The following is a 16,850-nucleotide window of genomic DNA, read 5'->3' as shown; positions in this document are numbered from 1 at the left end:
GGGAGCGGGGGCGGTGGGCCGGCGGGAGGGCGGGCGGGCTGACGCGAAGGGGGGCGGGGAGCCGCGTCGGCGTCGTCGGGCGCGGGCGATTCGAGGCCGACGCATCCGCGCGTGCGCGCGCCGCGGAGTGTCCGCGTTAGAGGGGAGTGACGCGTGCGCGTTCACGTGCGCCCCGGAGAGCGGTAAGAAACGAAGGGAGGCTTGGAGGGGGGTGGGGGTGGAGGCGAGCCGGAGGAGGGGTGGGGGGGCGGCGCCTGCGCAGTGCGCCGCGGAGCTGTGTGTATGTGAGAGTCTGACGGGTTCAAAATGGCGGCGGCTGCTTCAGCGGCTCCTCCTGTGTGAGGGAAACAACACCCCTCCCCGGCGGCAGCGGCGGCGGCGGCGGAGGCTGCGGCTCGCAGAGCACCTTCCCAGCGGCTGGGCCTGTCGCCGCTCCGTCTATCCTGGGCAGGGGGCGCTCCGGGAGGAGGGGCAACGCCAGGGGGCCCATCCCCCGGAGTCCCTCCTCTGCGACTGGGGAGTAGCCGGGGGCTCGTCCCGCAGCGCGGAGCCCCGGCTGAGGGGGAGACGCGAGGGGAGCCCGGGCCCCCAGCCCGGCGCGCCGCGCCGCTCCCGCCCTCTCCGCCCCCCGGGGCCGGGGCCCGCGTTCCGGGGGGAGCGGGGCGGCGCGGGGAACCTCGGGCCGGCCGGTCTCAGCTGATCGGCCGCCGCTCCTGGGCTCCGGAGGCGGCCGGGCGGCTGCTTGCCTAGGGCACGGCGAAGAGGGCGCTCCCCGCGGCCGGGGCTGGCTCGGGGCTCGGGCTCGGGCTGCTGACCGCTGGCCCGGGGGAGGCGGGGGCGCCCCGGGCTCGGCGCCGAGGGGTCGCGCTCCCCTCTCCTGACGCCTCCGACTGCTGGTCTCCGAAGCCTGAAGAGGAGGTTTGATTCAGCAACTGTTTCCTCTTTTCCGGGTCGCCCTGACCCTCTCTGGATAGTGGGTCGATCCACGGAAAAAACCGAAGACGACGTTTGGGATTTAATTTTTCCTCTCAGTTTTTGGAATCTTTTACTTCTCACTTGGACAAGAACTCACGAGCAAAATCCCCGGTGAGATTCCCCCTCCGCGCCCCCCCCCCCTCTTGGAAGTTTGGTTCACCGTGGTGTCTAAAGTCTTAATGTAAAGTTTCTATTTCTTTTTCCGATGGGCGAACCATTGAAACGCCTTTCCTTTCGGGGATCCCGGCGAGATTTGCCATTTTCCTGGCCGGCCCTGGCAGCTCTCAGTCCCGGGCGACACTCGCCCAGGGGGTGCAAACACGGTTTCTTTCCCTCCCGACTTGGGACAAGGGCTTCCTCTAGGAGGGCTCTGCCACCAACTGCTCTTGCAAACTGTGTCATTGGGTCCTCTGGTCTTGGAGCAGTTTTGAAAGGATGCTGTTAACGTGGCTGTAATGTAGTTACAAAAAGGAGAAAAAAAAAATCGGCGTTCCCTATGGAAGCCATTATCCTTGAGAATATTTAGAAAGAAGAAAAACCTTTCTTGGTATTATAGATCGACCGTGGTGCAAACCGGTCGTAATTTTTGCAAAAGATGTATTTTACTTATTTCTCTGGATGGAGTCGCTCATTTTATTACTTTATCCCGAAGGATCTAATGGAATTTTTGAACCTGATATGCAACTCTCTTGAATTTGTTTCGGAGTTGTACACATCTTGGTTGGGGTGGAGTGTTGGTTTGGGAATGAAAAGATCCAGGGAGTCTGGGAAGGAAGGCGACGATTGTGTACGGCTTTGCTAGAGGGGTATGGGAAATTGTTTTGGAATCTTTCTTTAAATCCTGATTTCTTGTCCTCTTTTTATGTAGTCTGCCCTCCCCCCCCCCCTTTAGTTTCTAATTACCATTGAGAGAGAACTAATTTGATTGGGATCTGGATTAGTTCGGTGCCTGCTTCACCTGGTCAGCTCTCTACAGATAAAAGTCTCCCCCCACCTCTTCTTTTTTTTTTTTTTTTTTTTTTTTTTTTTTTTTTTTTTTTTTGCTATCGCTGCCATCAAGGGGAGGCTTGCTTATTGTAGTCCTGTGGGGAGAAACAGTGGTGTGGCCCATCCACCAGGAACTGAAACCAGCATCACCTCCTTTTGCCTAGGCCTCGGACAGTTGTAACGTGATTAATGTTGGTCATGACATGGAACCACTTGCCCGAGAGCAGAGGGGGTCTCAGACTGATGAAGAGGAACCAGATTTGTCAGCCTTTAACTTACACGTATCTTAAATCTTCTTTCTCTGAAAGAAAGCTTGAGTTTGAGGATGAGTTCTCATCTCTGCTCATATCATTATTCTTTAGTGTTGCAATCTGGTTCCTAAGGAGGAAGAGGAAGGCAGCCCTGGAGTGGTTTCTTTACAGTAATTTCAACAGAAGAGTGAGAGATGGAACCCGAAGAAGAAAGGATTCGTTACAGCCAGAGATTGGTTAGTATTTTATCCTCTTTTTTTTTTTTTTTTTTTTCCAATTTTGAAGCACAATAACTATTTTGTTTCTATTTGTGAACCTACTATCATTAAAACTTTTCAGGTGGCTTTTCTGTGTACCAGAGGAAAGAAGGTATATTCATTTGGTTTTTAGGCCAAGCAGTTAGAGCCTTAATACTCATCCTGTTTGGAAATGGACTTGTATATGTAGTCTTAATTTCTATACAAACTATTGTAAATCAAAGGATTTTATGGATTACAACGTGACAAGGATTACTAATTTTGCAATACTGATACGTAATCTGATTAAGTTAGATTCGAATGTAAACTTTAGGGGCGAAACTGAGGAAGGATAGTTCTGTATCATTTTGTAGATTATGGTGTGTCAGGATTTGTGGCTTTGAGCTGGGGAGTAGAACTATGGATTTTTATTTTTATTTTTTAACACACAAGTAATACTGATAGGTTTAGAGGGTTGGTGGGGACTGAGTGAAAATGTGGAATACCAAAAGTTCTGTGTTTTGTATTTTTGGGAGGGAAATATGAGATGCATCTTGTTGAAAGAAATTTTTACTTAGTAATGATTTGGAGGGAATTTCCTTGTGTGTGCATATGAATGCTTGCTGCTTTAAGACCTACTTTCAGGGTTTCCCTATTGGAGTTTAAGAATTTGATTTTGGTATTTCCTAGTGAAAGAGAACTTTATTAATATTCTCACCATATATTTCAGAAATCTGAATTTGTGTCTGTAGAGTAAGGTTTGGGGAAACCCAAAGAATTGTCTGTACTGTGTGAATTTTGGTAAACTGAAAGACCTAGAAGATTACTGAAGGAATTTGTGGTGGTCTTCTTTAGGTCTTCATTTTAGACTGAATTGGGGGGGGGTGGGAAGAGTGATTCTATAATCTTATTTTCTGATGATCTCCACTCTTTTTGAGAAAAGGCTACTTTTTCTTTTTTTAAACGTGACTCTTACAAAGGTGTGGAGTGCATTGGCAAGTATATCTAGCAGGCGTATGTTCTGGCAAGTCTTATTTCAGAGATTTGCCTCTTGTCTCCCAATTTGTGTATTGAGAATACATTTCTTTAGCTTTTAGAAATAAACTACGTGTATCAGTAGTGAAATTTTGTGTGCTAAGGATTGGTTTTTGTTTTGACATTTCTCAAGCTTTGGGAACGTGGAAGAAAGGATGCTGCAAAATTCTCTTCCCAGGTGATTATTCCCAGCTCTATATGGGGAATTCATTTGTATCCTGTCAGGCCTATAAGAATTGTTGAGCTGTTACATAAATACCTGAGGGATCTTGGATCTTGGGATCCAGTCTTCCAAAGGAAGAGCCTTTTCTTCAGCTAGCAAAAGTTCTTCACATTTTTTAACATTTTTAAGATAGGGAGGTAGCAGTAAGGAGATCCAAGGAATCTGTGACTTTTGTCCTGGCAAGTTGTTTTTTTGTTTTTTTTTTTAAATCATAAAGTGCTACCTGTTGCACACATTAACCCTTTCCTTATCTAGCATATTTTTTCTTTTGGTTCATGTGCTATTGTAGCAGTGTTGTATAAGAGGGTACATCAGGTATTTTGGGGGCTCTTATTTAGAATTTTGGGTGATAATTCTGAAGTTTAGAGTGACTGATGTCTGTTTTCCTTTTTTTTTTTTTTTTAGTTTTTTTAAATGTTCATGTATTTAAAATTTTTTTTTCAACGTTTTTTATTTATTTTTGGGACAGAGAGAGACAGAGCATGAACAGGGGAGGGGCAGAGAGAGAGGGAGACACAGAATCGGAAACAGGCTCCAGGCTCCGAGCCATCAGCCCAGAGCCTGACGCGGGGCTCGAACTCACGGACCGCGAGATCGTGACCTGGCTGAAGTCGGACGCTTAACCGACTGCGCCACCCGGGCGCCCCTAAATGTTCATGTATTTTAGAGAGAGCTCGCACACACACGGGAGGGGCAGAGAGAGAGGGAGACGCAGAATCGGAAGCAGGCTCCAGGCTCCTCACTGTCCGCACAGACCCCTGCGGCGCAAGGCTCAGACTCACTAACTGTGAGATCATGACCTGAGCTGAAGTCAGATGCTTAACCAGCTGAGCCACCCAGGCGTCCCATGTATTTTCCTTTCTAAGATTACATGACCAAATTATATCTGAAGTGTAAATCCCTTCTATACCATACTTTTTGATGTGAGAGCATGTTGGCAGCTTATTTGAGTGACAAGTTTGCCTACCAAACTTCATGTCTGTCTGTCTGTCTGTCTGTCTGTCTGTCTCTCTCTCTCTCTCTGGTGAGTGCTCCTATTGATCCAACATTGATTAAGTTAGATCTTACTTGAGGAATTTTAAGACTATAAAGGCTGATTTTTATAGTAGTTAACTATTTTTTAACACCTTGTCTTTAGGCTAAAGTGTAGAACTTATTTTTGTTTTGCAGTTGTTGGTCATAGAGGATAAAGTTTGAAAGAGACAAATGACAGGTTTACTTATTTGGCTTAGTGATTAAAATTTGCATGGTCTCGTATAATATATATTTGTCAGATTGAATGGAATTATCTAATACATTGATTATAGTGTTTTTAAATGTTACTTCCATGTTGTTTTAGGGGACAAAACCTAAATAGGCATCCCTCTGTGATGTACCTTCAAAGTAGCCTCTTGAGAGAGAGAACAGAATACCAGAATTAAAAGCCTGAGTCTAGACTCATTTTGGAATGACTTTTTTGTATTTTGGACCTTCTACCTATCTTTAAGAAAAAAAAGTTGTATTTTTGTTAGTAAGAATACTGCTAATAGTAATGATCTAACAATAGATCATATCAGTGCTTTTTGCTGATGATGTAGCTATTTCTCAAGTGCATAGACTGAATTTGGCAAGTTTTGATTATGTTTGTATCCTCTTTGTCATTTTTTAAAGTCAGAAACAGCTCGTTTAAAAAAAAATGGCATACCTTTTGCCAATCTGTTTACTATTACATGTGGAAGGGAAATTGTACCTTTGAAGATGGTGTGTATGCAGTACATTTGGGATATTCGCTCTACGTTCTGGAGCGAGAATGCTTGTTTTGCAGAGTAGGAAATGACAAGGGTGGGCGAACAATGTTTGATTATTCCTAAGCAAGACATTGTTTTGTTTTGTTTTGTTTTTTAATGAGAAGATTAGTAGTTTTGTGTATAGATTCCTAGAACAAAGCCAGATCTCTAAGGCAAATTGATACACTTGAAAGGGTAGTCCAGTGAGAGGGATAGAAGCTTCAGTGTTGGCGATGGGTGGGTATTTGGTTGTCCTGAGGTAAAGAGGATTTATTTCTGTGTTTCTGGTAAATTTAGATGGAGAACCTTATTGAGAAATATTGACAAGTACTGAAGATAGAACTTTTTTTTTTCCCATTTGATTTCACGAGCCAAAGTGTTGGAGCAGTTTTGGATGTTTGTTACTGTCCGTGTATATTTAAGTATTTATTTGTAGGGAATGTTCAGTATAATACCTTACAGTTTCTTAATCTAAAATGTTAAGTTAAATCCTTAGCAATTATAATGATCTTTCAGGTTTCTAAAATCATACCAATCCAGAGCAATCCTTGTTATTGCATAGAAAATCAAGGGCAAAATAATGTGCATTTAAATGCTTAAGATTTCTATGCTATGTAGTATCACTTTAACATGGGACTTTTTCCACTTTTATTGGAAGAGATGGCCCTTGTTAAATATTTTAATACACTGGATCATGATATGTGCCTTCAACGTGTATAATATTTTGTACACATTGTTACATTTAGTATGGAAAAAATTCATTAGCTTCTGCCAAAGGCAATTGTAGAAACAAACGGACACCTAAATCATTGTAAAAGAAAGTGAAGACAGTATACTTCCTGGTAAAAGAAATTATGTAACCTGAATATTTTTCCTCCTGAATTCGCCTAAGTCTAGTGGTGTTATCTGAAGAAGGAGTTGTCGATTTACTGGAGAATTCAGTTTCCTTGTCAATCTTGATGATGACATTAAGAGATATTCTAAAGGATGTTCTTATATATTGGATGTTCAGTACTGTTAATGTTCCCAACATACGGTTTTCTTCGAAACAGCTAAATCATTTATCTTTTGTAAGAAACTGGGGGCACTGAAGCTCTAGTGATATTCTCACCATTCTTTGGGTTACCCTTAAAAATTGTCTTCCCAGATTCAGCAGCAGTTACCAGATCATCCCTTTTGCAAACAGTCCTACTCTGAATGAGTGGTCTTTCTGACCACACTAAGGTCTATTCTGACCAAGAATGGACCAGGCAAAATAAAATCCTAGTTTTAAGCCATTTTTTTTCCTAGCATGAAAGTATCATACCGTTAACAACTGGAAAAAAATTAAGACGATCTAAATTGTTGAATTTGCTTACTTATAATTATTTCATTAGACTTAACCTTCAACTGTGTTGGTGGAGGAGTACATTGTTCCGAGTGTTGCAGCCTCCTTACTGATGATGTAGGAAAAACTTGTTGCCCATTTTTTGGGTGATTCAAAATGCAAATAATGAGGGAGCTAATTCTTTATTCTTATGCATCAGTCTTCCACAGTAAGCTATATTTTAGGGACACATAATGAGGACTGTATTTAAGCCCTATCACTTTCTCTTGTTTTATTTTGCTGAGCACTAATCAGTACCATACTTGTTTGTTTGTTTGTGCATCTCTCTCCTTTGGAGTATATGCTCCTTGAGAGTTGAGACTTTCTTTTTGTTTATGGTATATACTGGATGCTTCAAATAGTGCCTTACACATAGAAAGTGCTCAATAAGTAGCCTCAAAAAAAAGAGAAAGTACTCCGTCTACAACACAGAAAGGGCTCAATAAGTATTTGTTGATGTTGTTGAAAGCCCTGATAAATACTTTTCTTTGCTACCAATTTCTTGAGTGCTAGGAATAAGCCACTGGAATGGAGGAGAATTTGGTGACTGGGGATGAGCCAAATACCTGGGTATGTCTTGCAGTGTACATAGAACCAGAAGCTACTTTTGAGAGAGAGAATGAGTGGTAGAGGGATAGAGAGAATCCCAAGCAGGCTCCACGCTGAGCATGGACGTGAGGCTCAATCTCACAACCATGAGATCATGACCTAAGCTGATATCAAGAGTGAGATGCTTAATCAACTGAGCCACCCAGGTGCCTCGAACCAGAAGCTTTAAGCTATGACGATATATATACAGATATAATATACATATATATACATATGTATGTATATGTATGTATATTATATCTGTATATATATTGTATATGCTTAGCACACGTCCCAGATGAACATATTTACATATTTATAGTGTTTGGGCCATTACAAATGAAAAAATGTTAACTTTAAAAGCTCATTCTGAATTTTAAGTTCTCCTACCTCTAATCCTGTCCTAAATCTTCTATTTCAAGGTTTTAGCTGGCTTTTAGATAGCCTTAACGTTGCAAAGTTGCAAGTGATGGTGTTTGTGTTATTCTCAAGTTTTGGTTTTGATCATTAAGCCAAAGAATTGATATATTTACTGTATACCATACAGAGAGACATGGCATTATTTTATGTCCTGCAAAATTTTTCTTCTTGGGGGCGCCTGGGTGGGTCAGTCAGTTAAGCATCCAACTCTTGATTTTGGCTCAAGTCACGATCTCATGGATCATGAGATCAAGCCCCATGTCAGGCTCTGTGCATGGAGCCTGCTTGTGATTCTCTCTCTCCCTCTGCCCCTCCCCTGCTTGCTCGCGCTCTCTCTCTCAAAATAAATAAACATTAAAAAAAATTTTTTTTTCTTCTTGGGAAGTGGACATCCTTGACTGTAGTTTTCATTAATTTGCTCTGTGTAATCTCATTTTTGGAATAATCCTATATTGTTGCTTTGTGCTTTTATGTCAACAAATGTTAGAATTCAGTAAGCATTTATGAGCCACATACTAGGCTGAGTTCTTTCATATACATTACCTTATTTAATTCTCAAAACTGCCTATAAGGTAGATGGTATAGTTTTAAACTTTTTTTTTTTTTTTTAATGGAAATGGAACCTTTAGCCTGTGACTTGGCCAAGATCACAAAGTTGGTGAGGAATGGAACCAGACCTTGAACCCCATGTTTCTTGTGTCACACCTTGTCATCTTTCTAGCAGTGTTATCTCATACAGAAAACAAATGATAGCCACTCCTGTTGTAGAAAGTTGCAGACTAAGTACTTTCTCGTTTTTTGAAACTGCTTTTAAAATTTCTTCCCTCACAGATCCTAACATCCTAAATGAGATAGCTACAAATATTTGACAGTCAGTGTTTTATCATGTTTAGAAAAAGTTGGCACATTCTTTTTGTGAACTTTGAGCTTATTGCACTTGATCTATTAAAACAGCAGTATTTGTGCAGTTTGTGTGTATGTCAAGCCTTTTATTTATGCATGTCACTCATATCATTGTTTTCTGTTTTAAATTTTAGGTTCTTGGGGGTTTTCTCTATCTGTGAGTACTTGGTAAAAACTTAAACCATAAAGATAGAAGGCAGCAGATAGTGACCAAGCGAGTGGTTTTGGCAGATACAGTGGTGAAGGCCTCCTTCAGGTAGGTAGAGAGGAGGAGGGAAGAGGGTGGCCTTACAGGAGGTAAAGACAGCATAAGCTTTACTATGGAGTGGGACACTCCTTAGGCCTATCCTGAGGATGCTCATTAGATTCATAGGACTAAAGTAGATTTGTTTTGGGAGGCACTGTTCATAATGTGGGGAACATACTTTAAACAATTATGAAGGCCAGGTATGGACCATAGAGAGCCATTGGAAGTTGTGGTTTGTTTTTAATCAAATAGCAATTTGATCAAAGTGGTGTTTTAGGAGTAATATTTTTGCAGTTTCAGGTCTGGGATGTGTCCAAAAGAATATTGAAATAAGTTATCTCTGAAGGTGATAGGTATTTGAGCTCTAGGGCAGTGGTTCTCCAAGTGTGGTTCCCTCACCAGCAGCATCAGCATTATCTGGGTATCTGGGAACATGTTAGAAATGCAAATTTGGGGGACCCTGCTCTGTATTTACTGTATTAGAAACCCTCTGTTGGGGCCCAGCAATTTGTGCTTTAACAGGCCAGGTGATTCTGATACATGCAGAAGTTTGAGAACCACTGTTCTGGGGAATAGTTAATAGAAATAGAAAGGGAGGAAAAATGAAGGACTCACAAAACTTGGTGACTGATGGCTAGCAGCATGTTATGATGGAAAAAAGTGCTTGATTGGGGATTACAAGTGCTGAGTTTCAGTATCATCTTAATCACCAGCTGTTTCGACAAGAGAACTGACCTGTCATAGAGGGAATTGTACTTAGGGATTTCTGAGGATTTGGGAGGCGAATGAAGAATTAAGGTGGACCCTGGGATTAAGTTTGGGTTATTAGGAAGATCAGGAAGGAGTTTTAAATTAAAAAAAAAAATTTTTTTTATGTTTATTCATTTTTGAAAGACAGAGACAGAGCACAAGCAGGAGTGGGGTGGTAAGAAAGGGGGACACAGAATCTAAAGCAGGCTCCAGGCTCTCTGCTGTCAGCACCAGGGCCCGACGTGGGGCTTGAACTCATGAACTGCGAGATCATGACCTGAGCCGAAGTCGGACGCTCAACCGACTGAGCCACCCAGGCGCCACTTTAAATTTTTTTTAATGTGTATTTATTTTTGAGACAGAGAGAGACAGAGCATGAGTGGGGGAGGGTCAGAGAGAGAGGGAGACACAGAATCTGAAGCAGGCTCCAGGCTCTGAGCTGTCAGCACAGAGCCAGACACGGGGCTTGAACTCACAGACCGTGAGATCTTGACCTGAGCCGAAGTTGGAAGCTCAACCGACTGAGCCACCCAGGTGCCCCAAAGGAAGGAGTTTTGAAAGGGAGAGGAGAGAATATTGGGTAGATGTTTTAGAAAATTGGAACAGATTACTTAAAGCAAGGGTTCTCGACTGGGTGTGAGTTTGCCTCTTTGGGATATTTGGCAATATCAGGAGACATTTTTTTTTAATGTGTATTTATTTTTGAGAGAGAGAGACAGAGTGTGGGCAGGGGAGGGTCAGAGAGAGAGGGGGACACAGAATCTGAAGCAGGCTCTAGGCTCTGAGGTGTCAGCACAGAGCCTGACATGGGGCTTGAACCCATGAACTGTGAGATCATGACCTGAGCTGAAGTTGGATGCTTAACCAACTGAGCCACCCAGGTGCCCCTGGAGACATTTTTGATTGTCAGATTAGGGAAGTACTACTGGTATTCTAGTGAGTAGAGGCCAAGGATGCTGTTAAAATATCCTAAATGCACAGCTCAACCCCCCACAGAGGAGGGTTATCTAGTCCAGAATGACAACAGTGTGAGATTGAAAACCCTGATTTAAAGAGAAATATCCAGTAGATAGGTTCTATGTTTCCATCCTGATTTTCTGCTGTTAATCTTAAGAGTTTTAAGTCTAACACAGAACATTTCAAAAGCCTTCTCAAACTGCGTTTCCCTAGGGCTTTGCCCAAAGTAAGTATGAAGGGTTTTGTTGTCAATTGTCAAAAACTAAATGGTTATGGAAAATCCTCAACCCAGGTGCCAATTTAATACTCCTTTTAATTTATCTTGAAATCAGCTTATTTGGATAACCAAAGTAAGTAAGTATGCACTGTCTTGAGATCAATAATTAAGTTACAACAAGAAATTTCCTTTTGATATTCTCTTTGAAGGATAGAAAAATGAGATAAAAGCTGTGGTATTGATGTGAGCAAATATTGAAATATAATGAATTGCCCTGTAGCTCAATACCCTATGACCATTCTTAAGAAACAACTTCATGAGCTGGTTGTGGCCCTCAGTGTGAATTCAGGGTAGCCCCAACCTTAATCCATCTCTTCCATCTAATTCCATGATCCATGGATCATGGAAGCTAGGAACTCTTTCCTGTCAGGGCAGTAATCTGGCCAACACACTCTTGTTTCTGACAGTGACTTCAAGAGAATGTAGATTCATAAATACAGTGATCACTGTATAGTACTTTCATAGTTTCCAAAGTACTTCTCTGTTTCTTGTGTCTTTTGATCATCTTTATCTTCTGATCATCATAATCCAAGGGGAGGGGGTTGCCAGAACTTGAGGATGGTGCTACCATGTTGCACAATTCCCAAAGGTGCCATTCAGATATCTGAATCTATCTGAAAGGTGCCCTTGGAGTTGTGTGGTGAACAAACAAACAAACAAAAAAAAAAAAGGTGAGCCTTTTTGAGTGGATAAGATAAAGGAAAAGTCACCCTGTGTATTTAAAACAAGGTAGGAAAAAGTCCGATCTGATGGATAATAGTACACATTAATTGAGTGCATACTGTGTGCTTGGTGCTGCACTTTACACATATAACTGACTTAATTCTCAGCAACCCTTTGAGATAGGTTCTGTGATTCCCATTTTCTGGTTTGGAAACTGAGGCAAGTACAATTAAGTAACTTGTCTGAGGTTAGGTTATCCAGCCAACAAGAGTAAGAGTCAGGATCCAAAGTGGGCAGTCTGGCTACCAAGCCTTCTAAACTGTACTGCCTCTTTTTCTACTTTGTTGAAGGACAGTTTGTATATGTTTTGTTGCTGAACTTTGGGTGTTCCCCAGGTAATCTTTTCTCATTCAGGAGATTCATTCGCATAAATGTTTGTTCAGTGCTTTCACTGTGCCAGCTACTTGGGCCTTACTTTTTAGAACTTCCAAATACTGTGCTTTCAAATAGTGCTGATTGCTTTGAAGAAATTAAGAAGTTGATGAAATACAGTTGAGCCTGGGACAGCATGGGGGCTAGGGGCAGTGACCCTCTGCACAGTTGAAAATCCATGTGTAACTAGTGACTCCCCAAACACTTAAGTCGTAATAGCCTATTTTGACTGGAAGCCTTCCTGCAACATAAATAGTCAATTAACATAAGTTTTGTATGTTATATATATGTTGTATTCTCTTTTTAAATGTTTGAGAGACAGTGTGCACACGCATGCATGTGAATATGAGCAGGAGTGGGGGCAGAGAGAGAGAATCCCAAGCAGACTCCATGCTACCAGTGCAGACCCTGCAGGGCTTGATCCCACGAACTGTGAGCTCATGACCTAAGCTGAAATTAAGACGCTCAACCAACTGAACCAACCACCCAGGCACCCCTGTTGTATTCTTATGATAAAGTAAGTTAGAGAAAATGTAAAGAAAATCATAAGGAAGAGAAAATACATCTACAATACTGTGCTGTGTTGATCAGAAAAAATCTGCATGTAGGTGAACCCATGCAGTTCAAACCCATGTCGTTCAAGGGTCATCTGTACTTATTAGGGTAAGGATTGCTCCTTGAGATTAGATGATCACTAAAGGCTCCCTGAGAAGATGGCATTTTGTGACTGAGACCTGAAGGATGTGTGGAGTCATTCTTGTGAAGGTCAAGGGCTTAGGGGACCAAATCTGTGTCAAAAGAGCTCTGGGTAGAGGGACCAGCTAATCTAAAATCCTGTGGTATGAATGAGAAAATATTATAACTTTGTGTCAGACACCAAACAAAGACACTGGGATACAGTGATGAGCAAGACAGGCATGGTCCTTTTGTCATGAAGCTTACAGTCCGGTGGGGAAGTCAGTAATTAAATATTTCTGCTAGTAATGTCAATTATAGTTATGCACAGGACTACAAAGGTAAATATAGGATGCAGTGAGAATATATAATAAGGTGACCTAATCTAAACTTCAGGAGTGGGAGGAGGCATCAGAGAACACTTTTCCTGAGAAAGCCTTTAAAACTGAGACCTGGGGGCTCCTGGATGGCTCAGTTGGGCATAAGCGCTCGACTTCAGTTCAGGTCATGATCTCGCGGTTCATGTGTTGGGCTCTCCTGTGTTGGGCTTTCCACTGTCAGCATGGAACCGGCTTTGGATCCTTGGTCTCCCTCTTTCTCTGCCCCTACCTCCCCGCACCGCCCAAAAGTAAGTAAACTTAAAAAGTAAAACTGAGACCAGAAGGGTAAGAGGTAACCAGTCAAAAAGGAAGTCATTAGCATATGCAGAAACCCTGAGATTGGAAGGAATCTGATGTGTTTGAAGAACCTACCAACCAAGCAAGACCAAAAAGGCTAGTGTAGTGCAAAGAAGTAGTTGGAGGAGAGAGTTAAAATCTTGACAAGATAGTCAGGGGTCAGGTCAAGTAAGGCTTTATCTTGAAGATGGTGGGAAGGCAGAAGTTTATCAGAGGACTAATATGGGTGGACTGATAAACAGCTGCAGGATAGGGAAGGGATCAGGGAGGGAGGGAGAATGGATTTGATGACGCCAAGTAGGAGGCTACTACAGTGGTTGAGGTAAGACGGCAATATAGTTGCGAATGCGGGCAGTGGAATTCGGGAGGTTATGGAATATTTAGAAAATAGAATCATAGGACTTTGGTTCCTTGGATACATGGGAGGGTGAGTTTAAGGGGGTACATGTAAACATGCCTCTCAAGGTTTTCTCATGTGAATGGCTTGTGGTGTAGTCCTTTTATCAAGATAGGGCACACTGGGGGCGCCTGGGGGGCGCAGTCGGTTAGGCGTCCGACTTCAGCCAGGTCACGATCTCGCGGTCCGTGAGTTCGAGCCCCGCGTCAGGCTCTGGGCTGATGGCTCGGAGCCTGGAGCCTGTTTCTGATTCTGTGTCTCCCTCTCTCTCTGCCCCTCCCCTGTTCATGCTCTGTCTCTCTCTGTCCCAAAAATAAATAAACGTTGGAAAAAAAAAAAAAAAGATAGGGCACACTGAAGGAAGGGCAGGGCTGGAGATAGAAGGGAAGAACATAAGCTCAGTTTTGAGTAAGTTTGGATAGATTGAATGTGAGATACCTATGAGACATCTGGTGGAACTGTTGAGTAGGTAACTGGTTCTGGGCCACAAGAAGGGTTTGTTGTGTCTCTTTGGCGTAGGTATGGTCAATGAAGTTGGGTAGACGTGGAGTAAGCTTACAAAGGTATTGTGGGGGGTAGGGGTGTGCAGAAAAGTATGAGGAAAATCAAGAGAGACTGGTATCTTGGAAGACAGGAAACTGTGGTACTGTTTATCAAGCACCGTGTTAAGCATTAGTGTATTTTTACTCACTTAATGCTCATAACTATGAAGAAGGTGCTTTTATTTCAATTTTATAGGTCAGGAAAATGACAGAAGAAGGGGCTACATAAACAACATTTCATACTGAGAAGTAAAAAAACAGGGGCAGTGGTCAGGTGAGGTGGATGCTACCCAGAGGCTGAGATTTTCATTGGATTTGGCAACATAGAGGTTAATGGTGACTAAACAGGGGTTTCAGTGGCATTTGGGAGCAGAACACATCAGATAAATGTTACATTAAACATCATGAAAGAAGAGACATTTAGAGACATTGGCTGTGAAGAGGGAAGGGGAGCAGGTTGTAGCTACAAGTTAAAGTGTAGGATCCAGAGAAGGCTCTCTTAGGTTTTTGTGTGTTATATTTTAAGATGGAAGAGACCACTGCTTTTTTTTTTTTTAATGGTGTTATCAACTATTACTCCTTTGTCTGTTATCCCTCATGTTTAATCAGTAGCTAAGACCCGATGAATTACTAGTATTCATTGTTAGATAGTTCCCACTGCCATTTAAATTAAAAAAAAAATTTTTTTTAATTTGTTTTAATGTTTATTTATTTTTGAGACAATGTGAGAGACAGAGTGCAAGCAGCAGAGGGACAGACAGAGGGAGACACAGAATCTGAGGCAGGCTCCAGGCTCCAAGCCATCAGCACAGAGCCCAACGCGGGGCCTGAACTCACGAACCGTGAGATCATGACCTGAGCCAAAGTCAGACGCTTAACCGACTGAGCCACTCAGGAACCCCTAAATTAAAAAATTTTTAATTTTATTTACTATTTATTTTTTAAGTAGACTTCACGCCCAATGTAGAGCTTGAATTCTGACTCTAAGGTTAAGAGTCAGATGCTCTACTGACTGAGCCAGCCAGCCAGGTGTCCCTCTGTCATTTCTTTTTAAAAAAATTTTTTTTTTCAACGTTTTTATTTATTTTTGGGACAGAGAGAGACAGAGCATGAACGGGGGAGGGGCAGAGAGAGAGGGAGACACAGAATCGGAAACAGGCTCCAGGCTCTGAGCCATCAGCCCAGAGCCCGACGCGGGGCTCGAACTCACGGGCCGCGGGATCGTGACCTGGCTGAAGTTGGACGCTTAACCGACTGCGCCACCCAGGCGCCCCCCTCCGTCATTTCTTAATGTTTATGCTCCAAGGTTCTGATCGTGTTGTTCCTATTCTCTGTAGCTTTCCCATTCTGTAGTCACTGGTGGTATGGGAGGGACACTAGGCTTTGGTTCATGTGACCTGGCTTTGAATTTCAGCTTATTAAACTTACCTTTTTTTAACTTCATTTCTTTATTATTATTATTATTTTTTATTAAGTAAACTCTACCCCCCATGTGAGGCTTGAACTCAATGATCCTATGATCAAGAATTGTATGCTCTACGACTGAGCCAACCAAGCACCCCTGGGAACTTTAATTTTTCATGTGTGGAATTAGTGAAAATAAAACTTACTTTTTGGAAATTGTTTATAAGTCCTTGGTTAACTTAAGCGTTTGCCATTGTAAGCACAAACTCCTTAGCCTGATATTCAGGCCCTAATTGACTATAGTCTTATTAGCTACTCTTAACTTATATATGTTCCAGCCAAACCAAGCTACCTTCTTGTTTTTTTCCACACACTTGTGCTATTTTGTCTCCCTGTCTCTACCCTAGTTCTCATTTTTTGTTTTTTAAAGGTAAAGTTTATCCTTTTTCTCTTTCTTTGTGTCTTTCTTTTCTTTCTTCCTTTCTAGAATCCTAAGCAGGCTCCATGCTCAGCATGGAACCCAATGCGGGACTCAGTCTCGACCCTGAAATCACGCCTGAGTTGAAATCAGGAATCAGATACTTAACCGATGGAGCCACCCAGGTGCCCCTTTAGTTCTCATCTTCTAAAGCTCATTTGTGATACTGCTTCCTTAGTCCTGTGTGTAGAAGGAAACCTCTTTCTCGAATCCTCATAATTTTTTCCGTATCTCTCATGATGTCTAACTGTGTACAAGATAGAAATTTTTTTATGTTTACTTACTTTTGAGGGAGAGACAGAGACAGAGACAGCACAAGTTGGAGAGGGGCAGAGAGAGAGGGAGACATAGAATCTGAAGCAGGCTCTAGGTTCCGAGTTGTCAGCACAGAGCCCAACGCGGGGCTTGAACCCACAAACTGTGAGATGATGACCTGAGCTGAAGTTGGTTGCTCAACCAACTGAGCCACCCAGGTGCCCCCAAGGTAGAAAATTTAATTATGTCTATATTGTATGCTCCATGAGGACAGGGCATGGTTTCCCTGGCATATACATAGCATAGTACCGTTTACATCATTAAGACTCATATTGCTGGTTGGTTA

At 42.5% G+C, this 16,850-nt stretch overlaps 1 protein-coding gene across 2 annotated transcripts in view; it reads left to right on the top strand.

The window, feature by feature from the left end:
• The first annotated feature begins 949 nt into the window (after positions 1-949).
• Positions 950-16,850, top strand: part of KDM2A (lysine demethylase 2A) — a 113,751-nt gene continuing 97,850 nt past the window's right edge. The window contains exons 1-2 of one of the 2 annotated variants that reach the window (XM_047823475.1): positions 950-1,086; positions 2,325-2,449. In XM_047823475.1, the coding sequence (XP_047679431.1) occupies positions 2,408-2,449 (42 nt within the window). In that variant the 5' untranslated portion in view covers positions 950-1,086; positions 2,325-2,407. Of the gene's footprint in view, positions 1,087-2,324; positions 2,450-8,884; positions 9,007-16,850 lie in introns of those variants that run through there. The other variant, XM_047823476.1, reaches the window with a different exon arrangement.

Source organism: Prionailurus viverrinus, chromosome D1 (assembly GCF_022837055.1).
Source record: "Prionailurus viverrinus isolate Anna chromosome D1, UM_Priviv_1.0, whole genome shotgun sequence".
Taxonomy (NCBI): Eukaryota; Metazoa; Chordata; class Mammalia; order Carnivora; family Felidae; genus Prionailurus; species Prionailurus viverrinus.
Note: the sequence above shows the minus strand (reverse complement) of the source record. Positions and strands in the feature narration are given on the sequence as shown.